Source organism: Vespula vulgaris, chromosome 10 (genome assembly GCF_905475345.1).
Source record: "Vespula vulgaris chromosome 10, iyVesVulg1.1, whole genome shotgun sequence".
Lineage (NCBI taxonomy): Eukaryota > Metazoa > Arthropoda > Insecta > Hymenoptera > Vespidae > Vespula > Vespula vulgaris.
Genome location: NC_066595.1, coordinates 7,105,001 through 7,125,820, shown reverse-complemented (window position 1 = coordinate 7,125,820; position 20,820 = coordinate 7,105,001). Strand labels below are relative to the sequence as shown.

The following is a 20,820-nucleotide window of genomic DNA, read 5'->3' as shown; positions in this document are numbered from 1 at the left end:
TAATCATTCAGGTTTGATTTACATAAGTGATCCATTATAAAAATTTTCATTATAAAAATATAAGAAGTTAGTTAGTATTACAAATTTTTATCAGTGTACGTTTAATATCTTCTTTTTTTTTTTTAGTTTAATATCAAAAAAATGTCATTACATTAAAAACACTTACATTTTATGATATCGTTAAAAAATAAATGCAAAGAAATGCTTACGAAGAGTATGTTTTCTATAAATTGATAATTTTTTTTAGAAATTTCTTATTGAAACTTTAATCAATATCATATTTGATTTCATATTTTAAAAAATTAGAATTTGCGTATTTTCTTATCGCATAAATATCTTTGCAATATACAATATATTACAGAAACTTAGTTCATATTAATTTGTATATAAATATATCACAAATTCTGATGCCTACTCGTTGTAGTCTTAATATCATCAGTTTTTTAGTCGCAATTACATATAGATTAATAAAAAAGTTATTATATTATATAAAATATAATATAGAACCAGTCGAACAAACGTTCGTTTAATTCTTTAAAATAATAAGTAATAAGAGACTATAAATCTTCATCTCCTATCGTATAAAATGCATTATTTTCCACAATATCACATTCTCTTGTGCGTCCTCTTTCATGTTTATAAACGATAGTTTTGTCGTCGCTAGATTTCTTTAATTTCATAATTGACAACCTGTCTGTTAATTTTTTGATAATAGGTTCTACTCCAGTACTGGAATGAACTTCATCTTGCTACAAAATAAAAATTAATATAGTTGGAACAGAATGTAAGAAATAATTACACAAAGCAGTCAACTTTCATACTTGTTTTTCTTCGTCAATATTTTCTATTGATCCTGCTCCCATGACGATACGGCTATGCCCATCTCTCATTATATACGTCCAGGATTTTTTTTGTGGTTCCTAAAAACAAATGCACTCATTGCTATAATTAACATTTGATTTTATTAATATTAATTGATTATCTATAAACCTGATGCTTGTTGCCATCTGTACTTTTTAATAACAATTCGTCTATCATAGATTGCAGACATACAGACATTAAAATAGCCTGATCAGAAGAAACTGTAATCCATTGCAATTGATTCCTTGCTATTAAATATTCGAAAGATAGCTCAAGATTAAAATGGTCGTGATGATCGTATCTGTCTATACCCTAAAAATGTTATATCTACTATGTCATTTATAACTGCAACTACTCTTAACTTCTCAAATATATATTTAGTTTTTTACACACTTACATTTTGTGAAGTAGTTATACGCCAACATCGCATTCTCGTTACCTTAAATGCTATTTCTTGTGGTTTATCATCGGCCGTTAATACACGTAAATTTAATTCATTTTTACCAATGGCAATTACTACCTTTGATTCTGGTAGAGGATAATCACAAAAGCATGGTACAAATTGTACATAACCATAATATTTCAAAGTGCGTGCAATCTTCATATACTAAAAATATATATCTATATTATATTGATATACACAGATATGAACTTAAAAAATTGAAATTACTCATACCTCTTTTTTTATTCCTTTTTTTTGTAGATTTTCCAAGCGATTTTGCATTTCATCTGTAATTAAGATCCATCCCCTTTGAATTTCTGCTACTGTTTGGTTGTATAATAAACTCAAACCTACCGAATCATCTAATATTTCTAAATCATGCTCAATATCCCAATAATTTTTTCCAAGTACTACTCGAATACCTAGAGTGCACATGTTTTTATATGTTATAACAGGAGATTCAAAATCCTGTAACTTCCGCAATACTGGAGAAAACAAAAAGTTATTATATCATACATAAATGTAATAAAATAAAAAGATAATAATATTAAAGCATATTGCATGCATACCAATTGCATTGTTATCTTCTTGCACAATAATAAACAAAGCAAAGTAAGGATGCAAATGGTTCAGTAACATAATACGGTCATATACTTTCTAAAAAGAGATATATGTATGCGTAAAAAGTGAAATCGCACTTCAATTACAATTGATAATTTTTTTGATAATATACATAAATACCTTTAAAACTTGTCCAGAATTTTCTTTCGTAGAAACATTAATGGTTACTTTACAATCATTTGAAAGAAATACATCTAAATACTCGTTCTCAAATGGACCATTCACAGCTTCTTGTTGTGCATTTAATAAAAATCCATTTAATAATTCTGAAGAATTTATTACCGGATTCTGTCCTATCGTCTGAATATATTTTTCTAAACCAACACGACGTTCTTCCTGTTGAGTCATGGTTAGAGGAAAGAACTTTTTTGGAGGAAATGTTGGAAGAGGAACATCGGCATCTTTTACTAACTGTTCGTGTAAATTAAGCAATTGCTTGTATCGTACAGTACAATGAAATAATCCATTAATATGAATATTATAGCCCTGAAAATCAAATGACCATCAAGAGGAAAACAATAATATATTATTTTAATTATAATCTAACATGTTAATACTTACAACATATGTGTTACTAGCTGCATCTACGAATTCTTGGGTGTCTGGTATAGAAAAATGCATTTTCACTAAAGTTAATTTAAAGGTTTCTTAATCTTGTACTTCTTAAACAGGTGCATAGTTTGTATTTTATCCTTAGAACAAAATATTAGATTCAGTAGATTCAAAATATGTTTCTTTTATACTTTAATACTTTACATATCGTCATATATATATATATATATATATATATATATATATATATACATATATATATATATATCCTTTTTCTTTTTGAAATTATTTTGTTAACTGATAGCACAGCCTCATTAAAAATAATGGAGAAATATAAAGTGTCTGCAATACAGAAAAAATAATATAACGGACATTAATTTCCGTTGACGTTTTATCTAACAAATAAAATATTTATTCACTTACAACACTGTTTTATTATACAATTCTAAATTCATGAGAATCGTCACACAGCGTGTGTGTGTATGCGTATATATATATGAACGCATACGCCTACATATCTATTACTTACATTTCATATTGTTACATCTACTGACATATTTTTCACTGTTGAACTTGCGTACAACCTCGAATATATCCAATCGATTAAGACTATTTATCAACTCTGATTTTCTTATGGTTTACAATAACAATAAGTACAGGTATAATTCTTGACCGATTTTAATGAACAAGGTCTCGTTTTGAAGATAAAATTTTAAGCGAGGAAACGGCTTTTGAATTTTTGAAAAAGCTTTATTTTCTTCGAAAAAAAAATCATGTCGAAAAATAATGTTTCTTCGCAAATAGTTTATGCATAAAAATAAAGCTTTATCAAAATTTAAAAAAAAAGCCATATCCTCGTTTATACTTTTTTCTTTAAAATGACACTTTTTCATCGAAATCGATCAAAAATTACGTTTGAAAACATCGTTGGTGTAAATGCTGTTTTTAACATTTTTCGAAAGAAAAGTTTCATTTAGTGGCGCCCCTTGAACATTGCGGTAAAAGAGAAGAAACTAGAACCTTACTACTGATTTTCATATAAACGTTGAGTCGTTTATTTCGTGAAATAAAAGATTACCTGCTTGTTTGTATGCGTAAAGTGATGCACAGATCTTCTAATCTATCCAAACGCAAGAAAATTCATTTCGCGATGATCACACAGAGAAGTCTACAGTAACTCATTCAGATATTTTAATGAGCTTAGAACGGATGATTCAGTGGTAAAAATAAGGAAGTACGTATTTCGCCATACATGCCAATAGGTCTTAGATATAATTAAATTTAAAACAAATTTTCTCGATGGATTCAATCCTATTTTTTTATTCATTATTTATTTTATCAATATAAACGAACATAACCAATTCATTAATTTTTTTACACATATATATTATATATTATTTTTACAAAAGTTAAAATATGAATTATAATAACACAATAATAATATATAGTAATAATATATATATATACATATATATATATATACATATATATATATATATATATATATATAATAAGAAAAACGATAAGAAAAGAAATAGAAGGAGAAATACATATATACTTAAATATTATATAAATTATGTATATTCTATATTGTATGTGATGTTTGTGATTTATATTAATAAAAAAAGAACAAATATATTTAAAAAATAAGATACAATATAGCCAACTTACTCGCTAGTGTCTCACAAAGATCGCTGTTCTTTCTTTTGGGCGCATTCTATATACGCTAATTCTCAACAAATCGTATCTTCGATAATTTGGACACGTGATCATCCATCGATAAATAAATACACTGATGAAATACAATAACAAATACGAAGTTGTTCTTTTGTTTTCATTCGTTTTGTTTTTTTCTTGTCTTTGTGCCTTATGATCAACAGTTTGTAATACTCGCTTTTGTTTATATTCCATTTGTTCTTATATCGTTCTTATTGATTTTCTTATTGATTTTGCCGAAACTATTAATTTCTACGAAATTGTTATGAAATCGATATAAAGAAAAAATAAAGATTCCATCGTCACGTAAATAAGCTTGACAAGAAAACTACTACTTATTAATAATTATATAATAATAATTTATAATCAAGTTTGTATATTTGTTTAAATATTACATGAGTCGTAACACTCGTTGAATATAAAATAATTCTAATTTAAAAGTTCGATACAATTACAGTTTGAATTCGGCGTGGTTACCTTCAATTAATATCAACAAAAACAAACTTTTGACTGACTTCGACTGTTATCGAACCAGTTTTCTTTCGGATTCCAACGAGTAAACATCGAAATTCTCTCGTTCTAAACGGATAAACTTAAACAGTTTATGATTTCATTTATTTTACAATTATTTAAACAATGTATGATATACGTGGAATATAAATTGTAATATTTAAAGAATAATTAATACAATTTTGAAATAAGATCGGTGTCGATCCTACATCAAAAGAAACTCGTTTTTAGTTTTTTACATTCGTGAACATTCTTCGATTCTTTCTGAAATATCTTACGGCAGAATGCATTTTGCGCAAGAATCAATAGACTTAAAATGAATATATTTTCGCATCAAACATTTCCATAATATTTTCAACAATTTCTTATTGTAACAATGATACTAATAATTTTGTTTTCATTTTTCAGAACATTATTGCGATTACATACGAAGCAATGATGAAATCGAATGTTTAAATCGTTGAAATAAAAAGCAAAAGATCACGAAGTAAAAGCAGTGCTTGTTCCTTCGCGTTTCGCGATTTAAACATCGTGAACTTGTATCGAATGCGTATAATGCAATCGTTAGAATCAGTGTTTGTTCGTAAAGTTTTTTATCTGTTTAATAATCTCACAGACTATTTGTATTTATAAACAAAATAGAGTTTCGTGAAATAAATTCAGTGGTCGTGTGTTAATAATTAACTACTACGTATTAGAGTCAGTGCATCATTGAAGAGGATATCAACTAACTTTTGATGTCGACTATCTCATTTTCAATCTCATCAATTTCGAACTAAATCGAGGACGAGTGTTTTGGAGCCATCGCAGAACTCCTTAAGTAGTAAGTACATTTTTTAATTCCACCGATCATTCAATTAATAAATACGATACAGGTGATTGTTTGTAATTAAACAATTAAGTAATTAATTAAAGAAGCATCGAATGATCACGATTTTTTTTTCCGGAAATTTACTTGTGAATGATTCCGTGAATGATATTTTTTAATTTATTGATCAGAATCTTCCTGTTTCATACGTATTTATAATTATTTGCACTTTGATAATGGATATTTTGACATATTTATTGTTTCTAATAAAATAGAGCATTCTTTTTATGAATAATCTTCGGATTTCAAGCGATTCTTCGTGATATAATATCGTCGAGCTTCATTATCGAAGGATTTAAATTTTTACATAGGAGTTTTTAAATCTTTTCGCATTATATACAAAAAGAATATATCTCCTTTTGTACAGATAGGATAAAAAAAACATTTATGTGAGCGTTGGCGGATGGGTATTAAGCGTGGGTATTAACGAGGGCGATTAAATAAGTCTTATTTTAATTTTCAAAATTCTAGAATAAAGTCACCAACAACCTACAGATTTTTGCATAATGGATATACGATATTATTTCGTTGTATATCATATTTTATATATCATTGATTTCATTGCAAGTAATATCGAACTAATGACTGCTTAAATACGTTTTAATTGTTTGTAGAAGTTTCATTAAAAATAAAAGATACAAAGTTTGTACAATTAATAAACATTTTTCGATTAATCTATTTTCGAAGAGAGAAGTATAATTTCGCATGTGATTTTTGTATGCTTTTGTCAAATGCATCACTACTTTTACTACGTATAAAAATTTCTATCATACATTCATTCGATCGTTAGATTAAGCGTGAGAAAGATATAACCTAGATAAGTTTATACATCGATGCAATAAGATCATAGTGAAGACAGTGTTTCTCTATTGAGTTTGTAGTTCGTACTTTGTCCATAGCTGTCGCTGAAGTCACATAGGTTACGAACGAAAGATGGTGAACAGTCTTAATATAAATCGAAATCTATGACGAGTTTAATCTATTGCTTTACTATTTAGAGATAAACGATTTGAAAAATCTACAAATATATACGGTCTCGAATAAAACATATTTTCATCTATAGACATTTTCTTCATTATATATTTATTGCGCTTAATTTTAACGTATGCAATCTATAATATATATATATATATATATATATATATTTATTTATTTATAATAGTATTTGATCATGCAGATTAACGAAAATCAATGATACATCTTTTAATTTATATGAAGCATAGATTGAATGGGTAGATTGAATTAAATTTAATCAGATTGAATCTGGCGAAACGGCCAATCAACGAAATGGTTTAAAAGTTCACTCTAAGATTGTTTATTATTTATGGATTAATTATTTACAGTTATATTTTATTTTTCACAACTTCTGTTAAATAAAAATGACAAATTATATTTATATAAAGTTATATAGTAACTCTTACACATAACGCATTTGTTTTATTGTAATTATGATATTAAGGAGGATTTACACATTGTATATATATGTGTGTGTGTGCGTGCCTGCATGAAAAATCCTGCGTTTTGATTGGATAATTGAATCCTCCATTTTCTAGAAACTTCGATTTGAACTCTTTGTTAATGTGGTCATATAAGGTACGAACTGACAGATAAATTATCTGTGATTGTAGATTATTTCCCAGACATTTTTTTTCTATTTAAGTATCTAGCTTTATAAAGGTTAGATCGATTATTAGTTGCAATCTTTAATATTGCATTCCGTATACCTGAAAAAAAAGGTAAAGCTATTTGCTGTTCTTCATTAACTTCGTACGCATAGAAAATCTGATTGGTTAACGGTAAAAGAGAACGTTCTATGGCCTGTCGTTCTATGATTGATCGAACTTAACGCGAGTTGTCTTGAAATTGGTGATTATATTTGTGGCCTTGAATTGTAAAATTGTTTGTGGAAATATTAATATCGTTACAAATGCGTTCCTAAGTTCGATTGCATTTGGTAAGGAAAAGAAGGAAAAAATATTCTCTGCACAGGCAATGATGCTTCCGAATGAGGTTCATAAAGTAATAAAGTAATAATAGATATTTTTTTATAAGGATGCGACTAACGCATTTTTCTACGTTGTCTTTTAAAAGGTTCTCGCGTAGATGAGATTTCTCTTGACTGATACATCCTGTGTACAACGCTAAGACACACAACAGGGACAATGTATTGCCTACAGTGGTTGCTTCCAGTATTATTAATACCCAAACCTGTAAATCCTGCATTGCTACAAACGCACGTTATGTTTATGGCACTTTATCTAATTGGATTCTTTTTGGAACGAAAACCTTGTAATACGTGCGGTTTAGTTTTCTTAGTTGCAATCTTTCTGATATGTTACAGTGGTATCGGTAACTGCTTCTTATGGAGCAAAAATTGTGACACTGTAAGATGTGCTAACGGTTAAAATGATTTTATCATTCTTCCTAGATATTTCAATTGTACTTGTTTTTGCATCTGTCTTCTTCAAGAATGAGTTTAAGAAATATTATCCTGAAATAGTCAATTTGAGTGATATATAAAATCTATATGTATTTGTATAAAGTATAAACACAAAAATATAAGTTATCAGCTTACAGCTTTATAACAAATGTATTATAAACTCTTATATTTCATAACCTTCCAATTCAAAGCTATTAAAGATTACCAAATATTTCATAAAATATATGTATCTAGCTTATCTGTTAGGATTCAGACTATAGCTAAATTCTTGATACATTGTTTAATCTTTGAGACTGCTGTTAAATGTATACAATTTCATCCATTGACAAACTTACCATGTAGTGTAGTTAATAATTCATTATGAAAATTCATAAAAATGTAGACACTAACATTATTGTAACATTGTTATAATGATCTTCCTGATTGATAACTTCTTTTTGAAATATGGCATTTCAGCGACTTTACAAATATGTTTAAATGATATTTCTTTAATGTATTAACAGAAAAGATATGTTCTAGATGTAAAATAAATAAATTGCTATAAACCTATTTATTGTTTCTATTCATTAATTATAATTTAAAAGAAGCATCTTAAATGAAAATTAATGAGAGCAATATTTACATGAAGATGACAGTTTATTATAAAAGACTCGTCAAGAATGAAAATTTTATTCTAATAAGAATGACCAATGAACCTAACTATTTTATATTTACAGATTAGATGGTAAAATTTTCATATAATAATAATAATAACAATTAATAATAATGTTTACATATTTACATATCAAATAGACAAGTACTAAGATATTATTTCTTGAATAAGACAAAGTATTATATTAAAAAATTTTTATTATTTTATTTTACAAAAATTGTTTATGGGGCTTTTCCACGTCCAAAACCACCACGAAATTCTAAGTCACCTGTACCAGCACCGACATCGGCTTTTTTATCAGCAGGTCCAGCAAGACCTCCTGGACCTCGTCTGTATCCAGCACGGTCTTCTGTTGGTCTTGAAGCTTCGCTTCTTGGTCCTGCAGCTGGCCTAGGTCTTGTCGTTTCAGATCTTACTTGTCTCTTTAATGTAGATGGTACTATTTCAGGTGGAAGATGCAAGTATCCACGTAGATATTCAATACCCTCATTTGTTAAATACCAATAGAAATGTCGCCAAGCAAATTGTTCTTTGACATATCCTTTGGATTTGAGAGACTATAAAATGATACAAAAAATATTATAAAAGTGAAAAAATAAGTATAATAATTTCTTTTAAAATTGAACATCAAAATAAATTTTACCTGCATTGCTTTTATTACTTGTAAATTAGGGATTGATTCAAGTTCAGGGTGTTTAGGAGCATGGTAGTCTTTCTTTGCTACCATGACTCCTTCTTTAAACAAATATTCATATATAGCAACACGGTTTTTTTTTGGCATCAACATCCTGAAAATATTAAAAATATTTGATCCTAATTATTATTGATAAATTGAGATATTGCATATTGTGTAATATCTCTGTATGTTACTTAGTATCTTTTTAAGTTATTTAGTAATCTTGTTGATTTGTTATTTTTAAAGGACCAATAGATAGATGTGTTAGATTGACACCATATACTTTAGACTACAAAATATAATTGATACAATTACATGTGTAAAATAAGCTAAACGTTAAAAGCAATTGTACTTCCATCAGAAATACGTAGGGTTCAAAATTTTTATAACTTTTATAAAATTTTTAATATGTAAATTTGAAAAAAGTATTGTTAGTATTTCAGATTGTATAATGTAAACATATTATCACGTGTCTGTATTAAAAATATTTAACATTGTATGAAATAATATATTTCTAGAAATATATGCAGTTTAATAATACTAGAAATATTTCGCAACATCAATAGATTCGCAAGATTTCAGTAGATATTTAGCATATAAAACGCACTTGATGATTCTTTGTGGATCTTCTTTTCAAGAGAAAAGACAAGCAGGGTGACCACATTAATATAAATAAAGATTTGTGAATGCTACCAATCAGTTTGAAAATGCCTAATGTTATGTGCACGATTCACTTCACTTAAATCAAAAGATTAAATATAACGTATACAAATTTTATTTTAATATAATTATCACAGACAATTGTTTATGCTCTTATATTTATCAATAATTAATGTAAGTAATGATTACTATGATTTATTCAATTGATGCAAATTATTTGGCGCTTAAAGACCAATCAAATTGCCAGACATGCTATTAATATTCCCGCGTCAATGTGCTGCCCTCTATGTAAATTCGAAAGATGATTTTATAAATTTCGTTAGACACAAATATCATATAGCGTTTATTATTTATCATTGCTTATTATTGTGCGTTATGTAGCGCACAATCATAGTTTAAAATTTAAAACTATCATAGTCATAAAAAATAGTATTGTGTAATATTTTTAATAATGTGAAGAATATTTATTTAGTCACAATATTATTTATATAGTTGTAAATAATATGTATAATTAATCCAAATAGAACAAATTAAAAATTGAAGTTTTTCATTTTCGGCGAGTTATTTTCGCAAACTTTCAGCAAAATGTCACATAAAAACAATGAAGAAGTTGATAGTTTAAATAATTCCGTTAGAAGTACTTCGAGGGTGTTAAGTTTTTTTAATAAATCCAAAGAGGTTATTATTGACAATGAAGTAAAAAATGATTCAGCGATTCTCGAATGTGATCCTGAATTAAATACCATAAATAAGAATGAACGTTCATATGCAGAAAGTAATAATAAACTGTAAATACTTTTGTATGCTTTATCTTATCTTATCTTATCTTTTTTTTTTTATTTATTTTTTTATTTTATTAATAACGAATTAATATTGATTTTAGTACATTTAACGTTGTATTTGGTAAGATAACTACTAAAAAACATAAAACATGGGATAGTGATGGTCTTTTAGAAGTTCTTGGAAAAAATGCAGTTTTGAAGGTAATATATTTGACATGCTATTATCTAAAAGAGTAATATAAGAATATTCTGTATATTTCTTTTTATCAATAAATAGGATCTGGACGGTAGTATTATTGGTAGAACAACAGTTAATCCACAATGTTTAAATGAAGGTTTTAGACTGTTTATTGCTAGTAAAGAAGTAGAGGTAAATATATACTATAATATATTTAACCAATAACTTATTGTAATATAGAAATGAATTTAAAATTGTTATTAGATAATTAACTTGGTATCGCATGATGTAAACTTAGCAGGTAATACTTGCAAAAGTATAGAAGATAGAGAACCACCAAGAAAAAAGTTTAAAACTTCTAATACTGGTTCATGTTTATTAGCAGGTTCGTTTAAAAAGAGTATGAAATTTTTCAGTTAAAAATATGTATAAACAAATATTTTATTCTATTATTTCACAGTTTGTTAACGTTATAAAATTGATATTATAGGCTCTGAAATAACTTCTGAAGCATTGATAATGCCAAGTTTTTGTACTAAGATAGATGGTATTGATAATATTAATCCAGAAACTGAACAACAAGTGTCTGTAGATGCTTGTTTGACAAATGTACTTAGACCTCATCAACGAGATGGAGTTATTTTTCTTTATGAATGTATTATGGGAATTAAAATTGAAAATAATTTTGGTGCTATTTTGGCAGATGAAATGGGTCTTGGGAAAACATTACAATGTATAACATTGATATGGACACTCTTAAAGAAAGGACCATTTGGTAAACCAGTATTAAAACGTGTACTTATTGTGACTCCTAGCAGTTTGTGTAATAATTGGAAAAAAGAATTTATTCATTGGTTGGGCTCTCATAGGATTTTTCCTTTTGTTGCTGATAGTAAAAATAAGCCACAAAATTTTAAAAGACAACCAAGATCACAGGTATTAATTATTAGTTATGAAATGTTTGTTAGAAGCTATGAAGAAATCAAAGAAATTAATTTTGATTTAATAATATGTGATGAAGGACACAGATTGAAAAATAGTAACATACAAGCAGCCAAGGTAATAGTATTGTTTCATTTTATTTAATTATTTTTTTAACAAGTAATTTCACATGTGATTATGTTTAACAAATAAATTTTATGTTTCACAGCTGTTACAAGAAATTGATTGTAGAAAAAGAATTCTTTTATCAGGCACACCTATACAGAATGATTTGCAAGAATTTTATACACTCGTCAATTTTGTAAATCCTATTATTTTAGGTAGTAGTACCGAATATAAGCGTTATTACGAAAGTCCTATTATTGCCTCTCAATGTCCTTATGCATCAGATGATGCCCAATTTTTAGGAAAGGACCGAGCTAAAGAATTGCGCGATATAACTAGTCCTTTTATTTTGAGACGAACCCAAGAAATAATTAGTAAATATTTACCGCGCAAGCATGAAATGGTTATATTTTGCCATTTATCAGAAAAACAAAAAAACTTGTATTCCCTTGTGATAGATACTTGGTTTGACAATATGATATCGGAGAAAAAACCAACGCATTTAACAATTATAACAGCTCTTAAAAAGATTTGTAATCATCCCATTCTATTTACAAAGGATAAAGATAACTTTTTAAATAATAATCCATCCTTTTTACAATTAATAAAAGATGATAATGCTTCGAATAGTAATGAAACAGAATATTGCGGTAAAATAACGATCGTTCGATGTTTAATGAGAAATCTGAAAAAAACTGATGAAAAAATAGTACTAGTTTCTTATTACACACAAACACTTGATTTTTTCGAATCTATTTGCAATGCCGAAGGACTAAAATATTGCAGACTCGATGGTAGTACACAAAATGTGGCAAGAATGAAAATTATAGAACAATTCAATTCCAAAACTGACGATAGTAGTAAGTAAACGTATATATTGACATTATGCTACATCTTTTCTCTATAAAGTTACATGATTATAATTACAGAAATATTCTTATTAAGTGCAAAGGCAGGTGGTATCGGATTAAATTTACCAGGAGCATCTAGATTGATATTATTTGATTCAGATTGGAATCCTGCATCAGATGCTCAAGCTATGGCAAGAATATGGAGACATGGTCAAAAAAAAAGTGTTTATATCTACAGGTGTGTTGTAATTATAATGCACAACTTGTTATTTCAGTAATTTAAGAATTAATAATTATCATCATCAACCAATCTATTAATAAAAGTATTAATAATGTAAATTCTTCATTATACAATTGGTAGATTACTAATGTTAGGTACAATTGAAGAAAAAATATATCAACGTCAAATTAGTAAAACAAATTTAAGTGAAGTTGTTGTTGATGCAAATAATCTTTCTTCTTTGAAACTATCATCTAGTGAATTAAAGGTAAATTAAAATCGTTTACAATATGCGTACAATTAATAATCGCCTTAAATTTTTTGTCAACATTTTATTTCTAGGATTTATTCACTTTAACATTAAACACAGATTCTTTGACACATGATTTGATGAATTGTACATGTTGTGATGAAGTAATTCTCAATGAATCATCAGATGAATGTGATGATATAAATAAAAAAGAGTATACAAAAAATATTATTAAAAAAAAGCAATCTCAACAAAATTTAACTATTAATCAACTTCTTGATTGGCAACATTATAGAAAACCATTTGCGGACAATATGATGCAAGTAAGATAACAGAATAACAAGATATTAATGAGAGTATTATTATTTAAAAAATATTAAGTTTATTTACATATTTGCATTATCATTCATTATTTTTATATCTTCGTATGTTAAATAGTTATTACCATGATAATATATAAAATATAAAAAATTAAGGTACATATTCTAATATAAACTTTTTTTTTAGGAACTTATGCTAAAACAAGTATCTAAACATATTTCATTCATATTTAAAAACACCATAACTGAAAAATATGAGCCAAGTTAGAAATTGTTTAGTAATAGTATACCATAATATGATAAGAAGTATATAATGATTTTTAAATCAAAAGTTAATGAAATTAAAAAATTATAATTTATTCTTATGCGATATAAAATTTAATAATCTATTAATAACTTCCTCTGATTCACATACTTTCATAAGTTCTTCCACCTCTGCCTTATTTACTTCCAATAAAATTTGTTTATTCCATTTTTGTATTAAACATTTGATGGCCATTATAGACTAGAATTTGATTTCAATAATTATTTAATTTTAATAAGTTAATTATTTAGCATAAATATTAAGATTGTGAAATTGACAGATATATACCTTTATAGAAAGTTGACTCAGTTTTCTTAGATATATCCATACTTCTTCTTCATCTTTATATATTGTTCCAACTAAATGATATTCTTTGGCTTCTTTAGCATCTATTTTATATCCAAAATATAACATATCACCAGCCTAAAAAAATAAATTTTTCGTTATATTTTGTTGGAGAATGAGTTTATTTAACAGAATATTTAAGTGAAAAAAATAAAGTTTTTTAATTATATTTATATATAAATTTATAAATGTATGTTACATCATTACCTTACTTGGGCCCATTATTTTTGGGAATGTATATGAAGAACAACCTTCAGCTACAAGACCTAATTTAGTAAAAGGTGTGTGGAAATATGCCTTCAAAATATAAAAAATTAAACTAGTAAAAGATTTTTATATCGCTTTTTAATTACAACACATGATGATTTATATCAAAAATGAAACATCAGTCTAACAGCTGATTAAACAAAATAATTTTAATACCAGTTTGTAATGAAATTACTTTTTCTGAAGCATATACTATATCAAAAAGTCCAAGCATAGTGGTTCCAATGCCAATTGCCGGGCCATTTACAATAGCTATCAATAGTTTAGGAAAGGTAATTAGTGCATCGATAAAGTTTCTGTAAGAATTTTAATTAATATACTTATTATCGTGTTAAATATATGTTTACATAAAATATTAATATAATTTATAAGTGAAATTGTATTTACTTAAAACTTGTGAAATTCTCAATTGAATATAACATACTAATATCATTTCCACTAGTAAAAAAATCTCCTGTTCCAGTTAAGACAACCATATTTATGCTATCGTTTTTTGAAGAATCATTTAAAATATTTTCTATTTCCTGGTACATCTGTATAATAGTATATATATATATATATTTTTTTTTTCGTAATATCAGCAAATATGTATTAACGAAATTATAAAGAAACATATACTAACATTTAAATTAATGTTAAAAACACATTACCTTTATTGATAAAGCATTTCTTTTTTTAGGTCTATTAAGTATGATCTTTTGAATCCCATTTTCCAAATTAACTTTTAGAATATCTCCTTCCATTTTCATTATGTTTATCTCAAAGTTATTACGACATGGAAATAACTTTATCAATGAATATAAAAAAATGTATGTATATGTATATATACAAATATAGTATATTCACATCCGTATAGAAAGCTTAGCAGAATTTTTCAGAAATGTCTATTTTAAATCATTCCAAAAAATATTTTATGCAAGAAAAATCCTGCCATTTTTTTCTGTCCATTACATTTTTCTAACACAAGAGCAAAAAGATTATAAAAATAAAAAGAAAAAATAAAAATAAAAATAAAAATTTGCTACATATTGTTTAAATAATGATAAAACTTTCGAAATTGATCAATAGATAGCGCTTCGTTCGTCATGGATTTTAGTACGAATTTCTGTTTCTCGTTTAGATGCACAGATGGCTGCATGAAATCAACAACCGGTTGGAACAAGTGTAAAAGAGTAAGGTGGTTATGCTTGTGAGAAGTCAGCGTCTTACGTGAACAATTTAATAAAACATGTAAGGAAACAGAGCACGGCATATCTACATTGCGATTTTTACATTTTTTTTTGTTGAAAACAATTGTGAAGACGCATTGAAGCGCGCTTAACATCGTTTTTGATCATCTTTCGAAATTGGTTTTATCGTTCGTGACGTTACGATTTGGAAGCTGCAAGGGCAAACACGATTCGCTGTTTGAGAATGAGCACGAACAATGTGCAGGCACTTTTTGCGTGCTCAAGATGTTTCTCCAGACATCCTTTCGAGGAGCTTTCACCAGGACAACAATTATGCAAGGTATATTTTGTCGATTATAATTCGTTCATAAGAATTTATGCGTGAGAATTCGTACTTCAGCGGGACGTTTCGAAGCGTCTCTTTCGTTTCGTAGAAACGGATTGCTAATATTAGAACATTTAATATCATTGTCCGTTTAATGCGTGATTGATCGTCTACTTTAGTTTTGAAAACTTTTCTGTTATTCAAGATAATTTACAAATAATATTGGATCGACAAATCTATAAAAAGTTTAACCATCAAATCGATTTTTGTTGAATGACTTATTAGAACTTAAGTTTTATTTTTTATTACTTTAGGAATGTAGAGGTGCATTCCCTGTTGTGAAATGCACATACTGTAGATCGGAATTCCAACAGACGATGTAAGTATAGAAACATAAACTAATCTTTTGATAGATATAGATACGGTCTCTCTGTATAAGGATTATACTTAAAAATTATTGTTGTTTTTATTATATAGAAAGGGGAATACAAGTACCATATGTAAAAAATGCGAACAAAATGTCAAGTCATATGGAAAACCATCAGCATGTGAATATTGCAATACAATTGCTGCATTTATCGGCAGTAAGTGTCAACGGTGTACCAACTCTGAAAAACGTTATGGCCCTCCAGTCACATGCGAGCAATGCAAACAAAAGTGTGCCTTTGACAGACAGGATGAAGATAAAAAGGTAAAAAGTTATTTAATATTTTTAAAAGATTATACTTTATCACAGCGAAGGAGACATCTTCAGCTGTTTAGATACTATCGCTATTACTTGCGACATTTTTTGTATTAACATAATGCTGACTTCTATATTTAACTTGTGTTAAGAACGCGTTATCATCTTTGGTTTTTATATATTCTTATGTGCAAATATTCTTTTCAGATTATTTTCTATAAAGCAATATATTATTAATAACATTTATCTTGCATGTATTAAATTTCATACATATAAAGAATCCTAAATTGATTACAATATACTTTGAATATATTTAATGCTTTGTCTTTTCTCTATGCTTTGTGCACTTTTTTGGAACACAAGAAATTTTCATCTATAAAATTGGTATTGCATGTCATTATAACATTTACAAGTGTGTAAATAGATATTTTTCATGCAGAGTTTCTTAGATTTCCATATTTCCTGTGTTCCTGCATAACGGAGGGTAGCTGTGCACACTGTTCTCTTTTGATTCGTATATCTTTATCGGATCAGTGTGTATAACTTCCTGTCACAAATTCTTTTCTTTTTTTAGAGAACGAATAAACATCAAGTGTAGTTTCTACAGCTAAGACCTCTCTCTTGTTGGTATATGGTAATACATTAAAGTCGCAGTAACGCTACTGCTAGTTACCATGGTATTTTTGTTTTTAGGTTGACGGCAAATTGTTATGTTGGCTTTGTACTCTGTCATATAAGCGGGCCCTGGCTAAGACAAAACAGTCAGATGCAGAAAGAAGAGCACATATGAAACTGGCTCAACAACGAGCCGCGAAACACAAAGAACAAAAGTAATTATTCAAATAATTAATATCGCAAGGTAACATAGAGCTTAGTAATTTTTGAAATCTTGGCCAAGATTTTAATTTTTTTCGCGTGTAAGATATTTTCAATATAGAGAAATCCGATTTATTACATTTTCTATATAAATTTCTTATTTGACTTGATTTATTTGTTATAGATTAAAAGGTCACAATAAGAGGCCACACAGAGTTGATGTTACAAAGCTACCACCACAATCAGAAGGAGGGGATACGAATGGTCCTACTCCTGTTAAGGCGGCGCGAATGGCCGGCGTCCATGATCCTCATGATCCAAACAGTTCAGATCATGTGGTCGCAGTTACACAACTTAAAGAGAAAATAGCTCATCTTCAGAAACAAATCAGTATCAAAGATGGACAACTCCTTGCTAAGGACAGACAGGTCCATATAAATTTATTACCGTTTACAGTTCCTCTATTTGTTAATTAATCGCAATCTCATGTTACATATAAATTTGATTTTTTCTTTTAACAGATAACGGAATTAAAGGCCAAAAATTTTACATCCGAGACAGAGCTACGTAATAAGATGAAAGCAACTGAAAAGGAATACGAAACTAAAATATCTAATATGCAACACAAGATATCCAGTTTATTAAAAGAAGTGGCATCGTTATCGAAGACATCCAAACGAGGTGACAGAGTAGCTGCTACTAAGACTGAAGCTGGGACCAACAGTGGAAGTGGAACAGACAGCCCTGTACCTTGATAAGGTAGGAGATTATATCTATTGTTTAATTCACTTACTGATTTAATTGCAATTGCAAGGTTAAGAGATTCAATCGAATAGAGCGACATTACGATGTTACGTATTAATTACAAATAATGATCAAAGTATAAAGATACCTCATGATTAACTGTATTATTTTTCATTCTTTATATAATTTGTTCCGTTCGTTACTCATGTTTGCAATTGTTAAATAATTGATGTAAATTAATATTTCCGGTTAATAATCATGTTCGTTATTCTTTTTTTCTTTGCATGATTTACTGATTTTTCAAACGGTCTCATAACTGATCTCAAATCGACAAGATAACAATACGAATACCACGTTAGATTTTCTAAACTGTTTGCAGGAACTTCGTTAGCTGCGACAACATACTCGAATGCCCATAACTTCATAAATCACGTGGTACATTACGAATAGTTAATTGTTTCCATTAATAAAACGAAATTGTATTATTTTTCTAATTACTATAGGAATGTATATCATCTTCGATGTATACATAAAAGTCTTGTTTATCCCTTATGCGGGAGGACGAGTGCGTGCAAAAGTTATGTATAAGTTAGATAGTCTTTTTCTTAAATAATTCGCGAGTGACAATTCTGCTTACATGCAAAATAAGTTTTTGTGAAAGAAAGAAGTTTTGAAGAATTTAAACGACGTCTCCCAGGATTAAAAAGCGATTTTTTTATGTTCTCGAACGAAATAGTGTTTAAAAATAAAAAATAAATAAATAAATAAGTAAGTAAATAAGTAAATGATGTTACATGTGAATAGATTGTATGAATTGAATGATACGGCTCTCGTAACGTTTTATTATTTATAATAACAATAATGTAACGATAATGAGCCAAGATATGGTGATTGTGTAGGTCAATTTACAATAAAACATTTAAAAGTATTCATCACCGTTGTGTCGTCACGTCCACTTGGAGTAACCTCTTTACATATAAAATTTTCATTCGTCTAATATTAATTCATCATCTTTTTTCAATTCATATTTGTTATTACTTTTCTCTTCCTTTGAAAAGAATATAGAAGGATATATGTGTATTTATTTAGGTATCAAAAAGGTAGTGACATGTTCATGTAAATATCCAACAGCCATATATTTATTTTTTATTTTAAGAAACAAATGCTAATTGAGCATTACCTATTCAATAATTGTAATGATAATAAATGCGTAACAATTTACTATATACGAAGTGTAAGGATAATTAACTTTTAATTTATAGTCGTTTAAATATATGTACGAGAGTTGTACACGCGTGTACAAATACGGTTGGAGTTTATTCTTTATTTTATTGAGAGATGATAAGAACTAAATATTGCTTGTTTGTTGCCGAGGCGTTTAGTCTCTCGCTTTCTTTCGATATTTTACTACTTTCAGCATATTTACACGGTTCTCTCTTTTCCTCTTTTTCCTCCTCTCTCTCTCTCTCTCTCTATCTATCTACGTACCTATCTATTTATCTACTCACTTTTCTCTCTCTCTCTCTCTCTCTCTCATTTCGTTCTTACCCTCTTACAACTTTCCTATTGATATCATCCCTCGTTTTTTTTTTTTATATTTCATTTCATTTCGCTGTTCAAACCTAAAATACTAGGTTTCTCTTGAATCCGTTTATAATATTTATAGTGCGCTTATTACAGGCAAAGCGGGAAATCAAGAATCGATATGGAATAATGTCTTTCTTATAAGAGCGTTTCTGGAAACGTTATATCATTCGGATGTACGCATGCATGTAAAGATTACGAACGTAGCAAAAATACTTCTTGATCTACGGTAATAATATCGAGTAGATATATCCTTGTGAAGTGTCGCACGAAGCGTGTACCGATAATGAAGCGATGAACAAAAAAATTCGTCAAAAATATTTATCGTCGAAACTTTGTCGACTTTTCAAAAATAACTCTTTCTCTCTCTCTCTCTCTCTCTTCCTCTCTCCCTCTCTCTCTTTCTCGTTTTCTCTCTTTCTCTTTCTCTCTCTCTATCTTCCTCTCTTCCTCTCTCTCTCTCTCTGTTTTTATTTTAATATCGCGTTGGTCAAGCACTATGCATACGTAGACGAATTTTTCCATAACGCCTTCATAAGCTACCCAAGTTTTGTACACTTTGCATAAATAATTAATTGGTATAGCGTGCACTATATGTACAAGTTTCTATAAATAAGAAATGTTTTAAATGGAATGCCTGAGTCACCCACGTTGCCTGTCACATATAACGTATCAGCAGGTTTAATGAATATTTCAAGGCTTTATATGTTTTTCGATCGGCTTTGTTCGGATTAGCGTCTATTTGGAAGAAACGTTCACGAAGGAACTTTTATTTATTTATTCTTCTTTTTTTTGGTTTCTTTCTTTCTTTTTTTTTTTTTGCGTGCACTCATATTCGTGTAAAACTCTTCGTGTGATTATACATACATACATACATACATATATATATGTATATGTGTGTGTGTGTATATATATATATATATATAAGAGCTGAAAAC

General features: G+C 28.1%; 7 protein-coding genes across 14 annotated transcripts in view; 3 read left to right on the top strand and 4 right to left on the bottom strand.

The window, feature by feature from the left end:
* Positions 1-151: 151 nt before the first annotated feature.
* LOC127067078 (sorting nexin-17) lies at positions 152-3,700 on the bottom strand. 4 transcript variants are annotated; one of them, XM_051001607.1, is made up of 9 exons: positions 3,555-3,700; positions 2,486-2,616; positions 2,045-2,410; positions 1,873-1,960; positions 1,538-1,788; positions 1,259-1,468; positions 991-1,173; positions 822-920; positions 152-749 (listed from the first exon to the last, which is right to left on the bottom strand). In XM_051001607.1, the coding sequence occupies exons 2-9, from the start codon at positions 2,543-2,545 to the stop codon at positions 558-560; spliced, it is 1,449 nt and encodes a 482-aa protein (XP_050857564.1). In that variant the 5' UTR covers positions 2,546-2,616; positions 3,555-3,700; the 3' UTR covers positions 152-557. The 4 variants fall into 4 exon arrangements, with proteins under 4 accessions (XP_050857564.1, XP_050857563.1, XP_050857561.1 ...); XM_051001606.1 differs by having other exon boundaries at positions 2,486-2,818; positions 3,555-3,698; XM_051001604.1 differs by lacking the exon at positions 3,555-3,700 and adding an exon at positions 2,900-3,307 and having other exon boundaries at positions 2,486-2,818.
* Positions 3,701-7,141: 3,441 nt separating this feature from the next.
* On the top strand, positions 7,142-8,559 carry LOC127067086 (bladder cancer-associated protein). 4 transcript variants are annotated; one of them, XM_051001617.1, is made up of 2 exons: positions 7,142-7,306; positions 7,662-8,559. In XM_051001617.1, the coding sequence occupies exon 2, from the start codon at positions 7,733-7,735 to the stop codon at positions 7,973-7,975; it is 243 nt and encodes an 80-aa protein (XP_050857574.1). In that variant the 5' UTR covers positions 7,142-7,306; positions 7,662-7,732; the 3' UTR covers positions 7,976-8,559. The 4 variants fall into 4 exon arrangements, with proteins under 4 accessions (XP_050857574.1, XP_050857575.1, XP_050857573.1 ...); XM_051001618.1 differs by lacking the exon at positions 7,142-7,306 and adding an exon at positions 7,313-7,524; XM_051001616.1 differs by lacking the exon at positions 7,142-7,306 and adding an exon at positions 7,313-7,589.
* A 282-nt stretch (positions 8,560-8,841) lies between these two features.
* On the bottom strand, positions 8,842-10,053 carry LOC127067084 (40S ribosomal protein S10-like). Its single transcript, XM_051001613.1, has 3 exons — positions 9,946-10,053; positions 9,306-9,450; positions 8,842-9,219 (listed from the first exon to the last, which is right to left on the bottom strand). The coding sequence occupies exons 2-3, from the start codon at positions 9,447-9,449 to the stop codon at positions 8,884-8,886; spliced, it is 480 nt and encodes a 159-aa protein (XP_050857570.1). The 5' UTR covers position 9,450; positions 9,946-10,053; the 3' UTR covers positions 8,842-8,883.
* A 61-nt stretch (positions 10,054-10,114) lies between these two features.
* On the top strand, positions 10,115-14,996 carry LOC127067074 (DNA repair and recombination protein RAD54B-like). The gene is made up of 10 exons (XM_051001596.1): positions 10,115-10,786; positions 10,882-10,981; positions 11,058-11,150; positions 11,223-11,343; positions 11,449-12,017; positions 12,109-12,865; positions 12,935-13,094; positions 13,218-13,344; positions 13,419-13,649; positions 13,834-14,996. Exons 1-10 carry the CDS (start codon positions 10,584-10,586, stop codon positions 13,912-13,914), a joined length of 2,442 nt encoding a protein of 813 aa, XP_050857553.1. The 5' UTR covers positions 10,115-10,583; the 3' UTR covers positions 13,915-14,996.
* On the bottom strand, positions 13,996-15,576 carry LOC127067083 (enoyl-CoA delta isomerase 2). Its single transcript, XM_051001612.1, has 6 exons — positions 15,213-15,576; positions 14,950-15,095; positions 14,738-14,858; positions 14,503-14,592; positions 14,239-14,373; positions 13,996-14,151 (listed from the first exon to the last, which is right to left on the bottom strand). The coding sequence occupies exons 1-6, from the start codon at positions 15,309-15,311 to the stop codon at positions 13,996-13,998; spliced, it is 747 nt and encodes a 248-aa protein (XP_050857569.1). The 5' UTR covers positions 15,312-15,576.
* A 106-nt stretch (positions 15,577-15,682) lies between these two features.
* On the top strand, positions 15,683-19,226 carry LOC127067080 (protein FAM76A). The gene is made up of 7 exons (XM_051001608.1): positions 15,683-16,071; positions 16,371-16,435; positions 16,534-16,747; positions 17,432-17,568; positions 17,739-17,982; positions 18,076-18,313; positions 18,678-19,226. The coding sequence occupies exons 1-6, from the start codon at positions 15,976-15,978 to the stop codon at positions 18,307-18,309; spliced, it is 990 nt and encodes a 329-aa protein (XP_050857565.1). The 5' UTR covers positions 15,683-15,975; the 3' UTR covers positions 18,310-18,313; positions 18,678-19,226.
* A 183-nt stretch (positions 19,227-19,409) lies between these two features.
* LOC127067072 (GATA zinc finger domain-containing protein 7) overlaps positions 19,410-20,820 on the bottom strand; it is a 14,497-nt gene continuing 13,086 nt past the window's right edge. For both annotated transcript variants that reach the window (XM_051001584.1, XM_051001585.1), the window contains exon 8: positions 19,410-20,820. This exon is cut by the window's right edge and continues 4,695 nt beyond it. The gene's annotated coding sequence lies outside the window, so the exon portion shown is untranslated.